At 37.4% G+C, this 12226-nt stretch overlaps 2 protein-coding genes across 2 annotated transcripts; both read left to right on the plus strand.

The window, feature by feature from the left end:
• Positions 1-3816: 3816 nt before the first annotated feature.
• LOC111620606 (prisilkin-39-like) lies at positions 3817-4475 on the plus strand. Its single transcript, XM_023362573.1, has 2 exons — positions 3817-3825; positions 3876-4475. Exons 1-2 carry the CDS (start codon positions 3817-3819, stop codon positions 4473-4475), a joined length of 609 nt encoding a protein of 202 aa, XP_023218341.1.
• Positions 4476-10327: 5852 nt separating this feature from the next.
• On the plus strand, positions 10328-11198 carry LOC111620590. Its single transcript, XM_023362550.1, has 2 exons — positions 10328-10359; positions 10429-11198. Exons 1-2 carry the CDS (start codon positions 10357-10359, stop codon positions 10819-10821), a joined length of 396 nt encoding a protein of 131 aa, XP_023218318.1. The 5' UTR covers positions 10328-10356; the 3' UTR covers positions 10822-11198.
• The last annotated feature ends 1028 nt before the right edge of the window (positions 11199-12226 follow it).

The raw sequence follows: 12226 nt of genomic DNA on the forward strand, positions 1-12226 counted from the left end.
TCGTTTATCCGAATCAATTGGGGACTGGGGTTGTTCGGATAACTTATTTTTCGGATAACCAATTATGTACGAAAAAATATATTAATTTATCCCGTGTTGAAATTTTTCTCCGTTGCGTGTCGCTTCGCGTTGAATTTTCGTCGATGTTAAGCCTAACAAAGACTATTGTATCGTTAAAAATTATTTTTTTATTTTGTACAAACAAAATAAATATATTGAAAAATATAAAAACAATAAAAAATTATACTTCAGAAGTTAATTTAGTATCAAAAACGTAAAATATTTGAGTAGCTCAAAACGTAGCCAAAGATTTCAGCGCCACAGCACTGACGAAAATTTAAATTTGCCGATTGCAATTCTTTCGGATGATTGACGTTTCGGATGATTGACTTTCGGATAAACGACGCTCTACTGTATTTCCTTTTATTCGTCACCAGACGATTAAAAATTAATAAATCTTTTTTACAAAATCTTGAGAAATTGCAATAAGAATCGTTTTCCATCGTTGGAGACAAACTGAAATTCTCTAATATTTTCAAAGGAATTACCGTATACTCTCCAAAAGGAATTTCTATTGTTACACTTGGAAAATTCGCTCTCAATTCGATTCTACTTCGAGATATCTTATTTATTTTTATAGAAATGGAGTAGAATCATCCTCGTCTTATTTTTAATAGCATTAACCAAATATATACGACGACGAGAGCGTCCAGGATGCTTCGTGCGGTGTTATACGTAAAGAATGATACAAAAGAATCTGGATACTTTGCAGAAAATTGAACAAACATCTAAAAATTTCGTAAAGACTTTTTATCCCGTTTCGTCCAGTTTCCTCGCGCCAAATTACGATAATTTTCGAAATATTTAAATAATTAGGTCTAACGACGAGATAATCTTTACCCCGTCGTTACCTGGCACAAACGTAACATTACCTTGTCGTTGCCTCTATTTCTTCTCCCTGTTCCGATCGTTAACGGGCGCGTAAAAAATTACAACGTTACGCGAAAAAACAAGAACGATGCAATTTTTATTTACTTAATTTAGCTGATTTAAAACGTTTCAAGTTCGAATGATCTTATTTGAAAAACAATAGAAAGCGCACACTACTCGTTAAATGATTACGATTCGTAATTTTGTCGAGAACTAATATGACAAATAAAACAACTTTTTAATGTTTATAATTATCTAATATATTTTTATATTATCATTGTAAAATTATTGTAACGAGACATCCGAATCGTTTATTTTATTTTTTAAGTATTTACGAATTACGGCATTATCCGAGTCGTATTTTATGGTTATTTTTTGTGTACAACCAGAAAATTGCAGTTTAGAAGTATTTAAAAACATCCAATTACAAATTGAATCGTTGAGAAAGAAATTAAACATTTACTAGAAATATTTTAAATTTTACTTAGAAAATATTTAAGACGTTTTGAATTCCGCAATTACGACAAAGTATAAAATTGACAAACCGTCGAGCGGAACGACGACAAACTACATTAGCTTTAATTTCATTGCCATTTCTCTGCTTCAAGAATTTAGATCGAACTTTTCCTCTTGAGAATTTCTAATTTAATTTTACGACAAGTTTTTATTTGGACGTAGCCTTAATGCTCGTCGGCAAAAAGCTGGCGATTCGTCGTTTTTTGGCCGTAAGCGGATTAAGTAACATTAGAGGGTGGCTTGCACCGAGGCACAAAAGGAAATGTCGGGATCCTAAAGTAAATTAGCTCATAACTGGGTCAAGATCGAGTAGCAATAACATGGCTTTGTTCGAAAGAAATAGTGAGTCGACAATTGGGTACTTTCCAACTGACCGATACTATAAATTGCTAACGATCGTCCGAACTTCACGAAATTCGGGAGTATCGCATTCGACATGGTAAGTTCTTTCGCACTTTTCTAGCCTATAAACTTTGATAAAACGTAGGTTTTAAATCGTAAATTTTCTTTGGACAGCATTCGGTTCTGGCGTTTCTGATATTTTCTCTGGCACTGAATGCGGCCAAAGCCAGCATGAAAGAACACATTAGGGAGGAGATAACCAAGTCCAAGCATAGGATCTACGTACAGAACAACGGCGGCGGCCCGGCTTGGCAAAGGAACCTCCGCCCGGACCATCACCCGCACGTTCCCAGCAATACGGAAAGTTGGGTGGGAGGAGAATCTCGAAAAAGTCCGGTGAGTCAAATGTACCAGTCGGAAAGTACGAGAGACCAAAGTTGGAACAAGGAGAAGAAATCCAAGTACGAATACGACTCGGACAAAGACAAGGAGCGTTACGGAGGAAGTTACCGCGATTCGCGTAGGGATCGTCCTTGGAACGAACCCAAACACCGAGACAACGACGGCGAAGAATACGAGTACGAAAATAAGTGGCACGGCCAGAACCCTACTAACAGTTACGATAATTACGACAAGGAAGGGAAAAAGTGGAAGAGTTATCACCAGGACAAAGAGGGCGGCGAGGAGTACAAACCCGTGGACAACAGCGGGTACGAGTACGATTACAAAGGCAAAGACGACGGAAAGAACGATTACTACGCCAACGATCATCAGAAATATTACTACGGCCCGAGCGACGACGGTAAGAACGTTTATTACCAGCAAAAGGACGAAAAAGACTCCTACCACCCGAACGACGATCAAAGAAATCGATACAAATATTATCAATACGAAAACAATTATAAGCCCGGAAGTTCGGGGAGTGACGAGACCCACGGACAAAATTCGCCTCCGGTTTCGTCAGACGAGGAAGCGGCCAGAGTACCCGCCAAAGAGAGTCAGGCAGACCACAAAGAAACCTATAATAATGCGGGATATACCAGTCCGGAATACCAAGAAGGTAAAGACAAAGAGGGATCTTCCGTTCGGCCGGCGCCCGAAGTGCAGAAAATATACATTTTGGAAGGTCGAGACGTGGTGGCCAGCGGAAATCATCCCAGCAAAACGCAGGGTCACTACGGATTACCTACCGACATGAAATGGTGGCAGGGTTGGGCCCAGGGGTGGCAGACGGCCGTACGAGCCGGTTAATGGCCGCGCCCGATTTCTTGTAAATATTTTTCTATGTACATATCGCACGTATATCGGCTCGAGACGAACCGTTTAACTCCGCTTACAAATATTCAAATTTCATTACGTAGATTATAATTGAAAAGTATAAATTTACCCCAAGAGGGATTTTCTCCAAGCTGTATATAAAATATTGGAAATAAAAGACGAATTTTAAACGAAACTAAGACTTCTACTTTGCGCGTACACGCGTACTGTACACGCATATTTAGGTAATTGAATAAGAAATGTCGTAGTCGTAGGCGGGATATTTATTATATTCGTAATTTGTTTTGTCATCGAATGCGTAAAAAATACAATCGAAGCCTCTCTTCTACGTTTACGGAGGGGTCGACCAAACGAAATAAAAGCGTCACGGTACGCGACGCGGTAAAATTAATGAACTGTATTATCAAGGTCAATCGACTTCTCCTGGAAGAAAAATGATATAGGACAAAGGAGAATAATGCGCAGTGTTTCCGATCATTTATAGGCCACATAAAATACGTGTCAGACAATAAAAATCACGTGATTGCAGTTTCTTCCGTATAAAGAGCGGCTAAAGGATAATGTCACTTTATAACGGAACCGAAGGAGGATGGTGAGTACTCGAATTCTAACTTCGATTTTATCCGTAAAACGTTACGAAGGCGTCCGCCGGGAACTTAACATAAATTTTATACTTTTTGCCACTCAAACAGTATTTATATATTTATATAGGAATAAGTATAAATTTCTAAATTTAAATCTTATATTAAGATGACATTGGTAAAAAGATAAGTACTTACATTCTCTAACATACGGATATTTTCTTTTAGAATTTTCTCTTGGTGGTGACGTGTCTCTTCGCTCTGTCGGGACGTTTGGAAGGACAGATAGACAACTGTCCACATTCTCATCCACACTCGAACCAACGGTACGACGACGAGAAGGATCTGAGGGCCGAGGCTAGCGTTTTGGATCACAAAAAGAGCCGCGTCAATTCGGAAGAAGAGGACCACGACGGATGGCAAGGAGGGAACATCCACTCGGGAAATTGGTGGGACGGTTGGGTCAAAGGGTGGTACTCCAGCGTCAAGAAACAAGAGCTGAAGAAGAAGGGAATTCCCACGGACGGCATGAAACCCGAGGACTTTTGGAGAGATATCAAGCAGGGTTACGGTCCCGGTCGGAGACCCGGTCCTATGGGCGGTTACGTTAATTACGGGTACGGTTATCGAAAGTATTCGCCTTACAAATCGGCTTCTTACAGAAATTATTATTATAAAAGTCCCCCTTACAGATACGGAGGCTACGGATACAAAAGTTATTACGGCGGTTACGGATACAAACCGTACGGATACGGTCATTACGGAAATAAACCGGGTTATCATCCTTATCCCGTGCCTTACGGTCACATTTACGGATACAGGGGATGAAGCGGTGACATTTTGTATAACGATACCGTTTAATTGTTAATGTTAGAGATTTCATATTGTTATAACATTTACGACCGGCGAAAGGGTCTACGTAAAACAGCAACGTCTTTCGACACCGGTCGTAAATAAATAACCGTATATCGTATTTGGCCACTCGTAATAAAATCGATCGGGTTCACCGCCGACCGAATCGTAAGGAAACGACGTTCGAGTGTCGAAAGATCCAGTTTTATAACAATTCGAACGAGAATTCTACTAATCGACAGGATAAGGGAAATTTTACAACCCGATAAAATCTATTGTTTAATCGGAATACGATTGGAATATTTATCGATTATCTTGTATAAATTAAGACAAATAAACATTTAAATAAAAACAGGCAATTGTAGTTAATAAGACCGAAATAGCGCGTCACGGTAAGAGCGAATATAAACGAGAATGTTGCAAAATGCCTTAGTCCGTTTTCGGAGGAAAAAACGTAAACACTTTAGAATATAAAACGATTATAAGGCTATTATATACGCTTACATTGTTTGGTGAAGTTTTAAATTTTCTATTAATTAATGGAAATTAATTGAGAACCCGCGTATTACAATGAATATAAATTCGAACTTACCTTACGAGAGTTTTGTTTAGGCCGAGTTAACCGGGAGTCGACTGACGTTTTTCACTTTCGGCAAAACGCGTAATTTTCCAAATCATTTTTTGGCACGGGCTATAATCGACGCTTCTTGCAGACGTTGCCCGGGCTAAAGACAAATCAAATTTTGTAATTACTATTTAAATAACGCGAAAATAGAAGCGAGAGAAAGAAGATTGACATTATATCGTAGAGAATAAAACTACCGCGTAACAAAATTATGTCATAAATGTAAAGTAAAATATTAATTTTGTAGTTGCCGTAACATAAACGTAACAAAGAATGCGATAATGTAGGAAAGTTATAAATATAGAAAATTGATAGAGAAATCGGTTTATTGTGGAGGAAGAAAAGATATAACGGCGAGACAATTGAAAAAGTTGGAGACGACGGCCGTAAGCCATTTTAGGCCACGATTATTTCTTATCTTCGATATTTTTTCCAACGTGAAGATTTTAAGGTTAAAACCCAGTTCGCTCATTAATTAAACCTTAATCGTATAACGGGCGATAAACCGGTCGAGTGATTTTTATTTCCGAGCATTAAATGTTTTTCGGGGACAAATGCCGGTTCGCTGCGCAATATAATCTTAGAATTATTTTCATTCATTTACGCATATTTTAAACCCGAACGTAGCCGAGATTTTTAAAAAATAATCCAAAAGCGCTCTGTCCGAAACTTCTTCCGTTGGAATAACACGTTTTTCATTAAATGCCAGCGATTTACGTTAAAAATAACTTTCCGATGCTAAAATTCGCCGCATTCCTTAGACTTAAGCCCGCGCTTTAAGCGTTTTAGTAAAAGTAAAAAAGGCAATTATAACACTTTTATACTTTTTCCTATTTTATTTTAAATTAATTTTTGCTTTTCGTTAACATTAAAGTTATTAAACAGTTTTTTAATTTTTCGCTAAGCCTATTACCTGGAATAACCCGAAACACTATTTCCTTATTATTTTATTTTCCCAGTCTCTTCTTTCGGAACGACCATTCGAATACGCTTTATTGTAATTTCCCACCATTATTTTTTTAAATTAATATTTGGATTATTAAACTTCTTACTTCGTGTAGGCTCCTATACTTTCGTACCGCCATCGAACGATTAACGCGTTGCCTCCACGGTAGAAAAACAACGAGTGACGTGGAAGAATATAAACGGACTTTAACGAAAATCGATCCATCTAAAAAAATCGTAAAAATAATTCAATAAATCGAAAACTTTACCGCAATAATACGACCCTTCCTCTATTATTTCAAATCTGTTTTCTAAATTTGTAATTTGCCGCCTTTTAATAAGTATTTTCTTAAAATTGCCACTGTTTCTTACATAACTTTCGTAGTTTTTCACAATTTTATACCTTCTCTCTCCTTTCCTTTCTCCTTTCGCTGGCGAAAAAATAAAGATAACTCCTGGCGCCCGTCCCTAAATTAATTAATTTTGCAAACTTTAAATGTTGGTTGGTAATAATTCGAGATTTTCCATTGTGGCGATTTCCGAATATCTTTCTAACCGGCGAGGACACCGTTACGGCTCTTTCCGGCCCTTTCTGTACATAAATTACAGTAGTTGTAACGCTCGTGTTCCTAGCAACTGGCAGCCAGCCCTAAAGAATAAACGAAAGGTCGACTATACCCATGGAAATCTTAGAAATCGAGATTTTTCGCCAAAAGTTTGACCTCTTCTCTAGTCAAACTTCCGCGGTTCCTCCATCTTCCGAGTCCACCGGGAAATATTTTACCTAAAATAAATATTAATAGAATTATGTTTTTCGCCTCATTTAACAAATGTTATTTCCTACTTCATTTTATAAAAAGAGCGGAGACCAGTTTATCAATTAATGTATCCTTTTCGTCCGTTCGAATAAATAAGCACGCTTATCGTTTCCTGAAGAAAATTTATTACTATTTTTGTTTTTATCGAACTATAAAAGAAAATATCCTTAAATAGAAAATCTGTGTTGTTGGTAAAAAAATAAATAAATAAATCTTAGAATTTAACCGAAGGAGGAGAGAAATTTGTGGAGAAACGGATTATTATTTAACCGTCTAATAAGTTACTCGGTTGAGTTTTTCCTCATTTTTGCCCTTCGTTAAACTTTACCTAGTGTTACGAGAACAAAAGTTTTGACTAGATTAACACATCTAGTAAAGTAGCGAATCGGGGGTAAGGAGTAAGAAACGTTTTCTTCCACAACATTCCGCGCGCAACTAGAAATTGTACAAGAGATCTGGAAGAAACGTTCGAATTTACACTGTAAACTTCATTTTTGAAGTAACCTATTCCGTAATACAAGAACGAGGGAATTCTCTAGTACTTTGGATACTTTTCCCACGTTTTTCGACTTTATACGTACACAGAAATTTGCTACGAGTCGACGACTGCCGCCAATCGTTTACGTCACTTCGTACCCGTTTTGAACTCCAGCGCCGCTTCAAAAAAGCCAGGCGCGAACTCGTTCTGGCTTACGGTTAATGACAAATGGCACGAAAGTCGCATCGGAAATTAAATATTAAAATTCGCCCGGGAGATTTCCGTATTAAGTTTAATTAATTTGTGCTCGAGAAGTAAGGAGAAGATACGAGAGCGATTTTGTATTTAGAATTTTTTTAAGCCTTTCGAATATTCCTTAACCTCGTTTACAATAGAGTATTGGAACATTAACCGGTTACTTTATTCGTCATTTTTCTTCGTTCCGAAAGCCTTTGAGTGAAAGAATTCTCAATTTTTTAAGGACAGAACAAAAACCTCGTCGCGTATTGTATGCGTGTATATACACGCGTATATATAGGGCAAGTCGGAGAACATTAGCCTATTCATCTACTGTATTAAAATTTGGGTCGTTCAGACATCCATATCGATTCTCTTCGCTTAGGTTATACTAATTCGTAATTTATCCCCGTGACATCTTTGCCGATATTTTTTTTACCTACTTAACTATAAAAAATATTATTTCTAAAGAATGATATATGGAATATTTGCAGTCGTGGACGGAAAATTTAGACATATTTAAGCCGCTAAACAAAAAATTACGTACGAGCTAGGTGAATGCAAAATAATAAAATGGCATTCCGACGGAGTGTCTTCGCTATTTTTGTTGCCCGAAGATCCGTCTACCGCCCGTCGTTCCTTCTCGAAATGCGTCGTTATTTATTAACTTACGCAGAAATAAATATTGCATTTCCGTAGTGTTAGTGGAAACTGTGTAACGTCGTAACTAAAACACTTCTCGTATTAAAGTATAACTGAAATTAGTACAATTTAACAAATTAATGTAATAGCTTAGTACAAGATAATACATAATAAGATATACAATACAGTAATAATCAATTTTTGAAAAATGCAATAAGTTAATTGTATCTTTCCACGACTTAAATCTCGTCAAATCCTTTCTTCCGCTCGCTTCAAACTTCATTCGAAAAAGTACATTTACAAGTTTCATAGACTCGCATACTACAGATACTAATAATTCTGTCAGACTATTATTCCGCGTCAAAATAAGGACAAACGCATTAAAAATATTGTAATCTACCGCATTATACGAGTACAAAAAATCAAAGTAATTTTTACATATTTTTGGGAGAAGGGCCCGTAATAAAATAGCTACGAAGGGTACGTAAGAAGACTACATTTTCTGGCGCTTGCGTCGGACTTTTAGTGTTTCTATTTTATTGGGTGGTTAATTCCTTCAAAATAGGCCGACAGACGTAAGAGAAAAAAAGAAGAGATTATTTTTCTTTTATTCTACTGTATATAAAATAAAATTAGGAGAAATCCAAACAGGCGTAGTTTAAAACAATATCTGAACGTAAATACTAACAAAAATAAAAAAGAGATCTGTGTGATTCCTAATTTTGTAAATAAATCTTTCGAACTTTTCAATTATTTTTCTTGCCGTCTTGATATTTTTAACGACGATTTATCTATCGGAGCTAATTTGCATATTAGCCCCATTTAATCGCGCTAATAAAGCATCATTGCGCGAGAAAGACGCTTGCCGGGTCGTTTAATTTCAAACAGTTAAAAAGATTAAAAGTCCAAGTTACGATTTTTCCCGTATTCGAAAAGTTTACTTTCCAGTGGTAAAAAGTAAAGAAAATAAAGGTGTCGGGCGAAAAAGTATTGTATTTCTGCCCCATTAAATCACACCTTAAGGTTTTTCTTGTCGTAAAAAGTAACTTAAAATCGCGTTTTCTCCCGAAAAGGAGAAAACGGCTAAAGATGCGGACTGTGACCGTGTCAAAACACACCATTTTTAAATCGCGAATTTCCTGTTCCATATTTTAACCAGGAATTTATACACGAGTGAACCGATTGCTCATCGAATTTACCTAGAATTAAAAAAAAGGGACGAGGAAAGAAGAGAAAGATTGGTCATATTCGATCTTTTGTATGTCGAGTCACCGACGTTAGAGAAATGACATCTCTGCCAAAGTATTTTTATCTTCCACTGCCTCGTTCGAGATAAAAACGCGGTCCCCCTATTCTTATTCTAAAATATTCTATTATTTTTAGACACGAGTTACTTTCCAGGTTAAATTTAAATATTTTTAATTCAAAACCGTGGCCGGTAATCACCGACGAACGTTCAATGTCGGGAAGAAACGGGGATAGAAACGTGTCCGGTTTCCACCGAAGAAATTAGATCCAGAGCAAAATAAACAGATTAACTCTTTGTTAAAGAAATTGAAGTGTAGCTTTACACCGTATTTTATCTTAGGAAAATCGCATCAACGTCATAAAAATGCCATTTATCAAGATAACGGTTGAACTTTGACGGAAAAATCGATCATTAATCACACCGGTAACCGAGCTAACCAGGAAATTTTCCTCCGCGTAGGAAGATACGTTTTATCATTCATTTATTCTGGAAATAAATCGTTGGTAGAAGAATAAATTGGAAAAATAAATATTCTCTAAAATGTTCGATCATCGACCAATACAAGGCTATTAAGTTACCGATGGCCATCGTAACCTAATTGTTTATTCTGTTATTTATTAAGAATATTTAGAACGGGATGGCATAATAGGATAATTCTATAACACTGGCGGAAGACGAGACCGAGTTTGTCCGACTTATCTGCTGAGCGAAACAAACGAGGAAACCGACCGACGAAGTAACCAACCTGGCGATATAAAAAAAATCTCTCTTAGTCACATGATCTAAGATATAAAGGTAGAGGAGTCGAAGCGTTCCAGACAAAATCGAATGATCCACCACCGAAGACAAGCACCACTCCGAAGATGGTAAGGATTGTTTCTTTATTATTACGTCCCTTTCGCCTTTGCCCAACGTTTGTTTGTTTTCTCCTTCAGACCTTTCTCCGTTACTGTTGGTGTTTTCTGATGTTGACGGCCGCCGCCTCCGCCTACAAGCATTACTCCTTTTCCCAACCCAGTTTCGGATTCGACTCCAAGCAACCCTCGACGGCCAATTTCCACCCTCAAGCGGACCAACCTCACGGATTCGACTTGAAACACTCGGCCTCGGCCGGCGGACAGGGCATGGGCCATTACGGACAGGGAAGTTGGTGGGACGGATTCAGAAGAGGCTGGGAAGACGGAATGAAGTACGTCAAGAACACGGGCAAAACCTTCGCCGGGACGGGATTGGGAGGCGTAACCCCTCACCAGATGTCGCTGGTAAATTTCGGTGGCTCCGGGGGGTTACCTTCCGGTCACTCGCCCTCGTTCCCCGGAAGAATGTAAACCGGCCGAGGCAAAAAGTGTATCTTTAAGTCTGGCAACGCGAATCTCGGGAAACGTCTTTTTATAATACTCGAGTTCACTCGACCTTCACCGGTCACCCACCAAAGACCCCAATCGATTCGATTGCACCCACGTCGCGCAATATTAGCAGTCTTCACCGGTTAAGTGTATATATGCGAATTTACATTTTTTACTATTTTTATACGGAATATGTCGAGTCTATTATGTATGTTACTCATTCCATTTGTACGTTCTTTTCAATAAATATTCGAATGTTTTGAAAATAAGCGCTTCCTTCATTAAACGAATTCCGACCGATCGAATCGTAAGAGAGAAAAAAAGAATGCGGAATCGGATCTCCGGCACAGAGAAAAATAGACAATGGCCAGGACGACGTCGTTGACATTGACGAACCGACCACGTCCGTGACATCGACCGTGAAGTCGAAGCGCGTGGAAATCTCTACGTTCGTGCGCTTTTCCAAGCGATAAACTTAAAATTATATACAAAGGTAACGCTAGCGAGTAACTTACTATTTTAAAATTCAATTTTGTTATTAAAATAAAATATTTTCTATTCTATAATGAAGAATTATTTGTTCTATTCGTCTCGTCTCTGGCGTTTCTGCAGAAAAACCCGCAGCGGAATAAACACCCGATATTGTCTTCGTCCGGTTCAAACGAAGAAAAAAATAAAAAATATTTTAAAATCGAATGAAACAAAAAGAAACGTTTTAATTCAGTTCTAAATATTCTTCTAAAAATAGATCTGGCTGTAAAAACTCCCTTCTCCATTTGCATAATCGATCGACTTTTTCGTCTCGACTGCGATCGGACAGAAAAATGTCGTTAGATTATTATTTAAAACTCTTTCTTTTATTCTGATGAAAAAAGATTTAATAAATGTAAATGATTGGCTAGAATAATTTTTTACCCGAGAAAACTTGACGAAAGAATGTTTTCCGATTTAATTCGTCCGAAATATATTCTTACGCAATTACACTAACGACCTTCTCCTATTAAACAAAAAAGTTAGGAAAATTGTTGGAGCGATGATCTAATTACCTCATTTTTTAAAATTACAGTTCAAACATATTGGTGTAGAGTATGAAATTTACTTACATTTTTCTTAGCAATATTTATATTAAAAAGTAAAAACTAAAATCGTATAACCACAATCACCCGGGCAAAAGTTATAATTCGTTAACGCCACTTCGATCTTTTTTAGAGAAGGGTGGAAATGTTTTTATCTTTCGGATCCCAATTAAAGCTATATTCTCGGAAATTTAACGTACGCGCGCTATGCTTTAGTTTACAAAACTTTACGTGTTTCCGAAATTTTAAAAAAATCTTACTAAATCATTCGTGTTTTCGAAGGCAAAAGTTTTTCCAGTATTCGTCCAGGT

Source organism: Centruroides sculpturatus, unplaced genomic scaffold, assembly GCF_000671375.1.
Source record: "Centruroides sculpturatus isolate CEXI.00-Female unplaced genomic scaffold, Cexi_2.0 scaffold137, whole genome shotgun sequence".
In the NCBI taxonomy this organism is placed as follows: Eukaryota; Metazoa; Arthropoda; class Arachnida; order Scorpiones; family Buthidae; genus Centruroides; species Centruroides sculpturatus.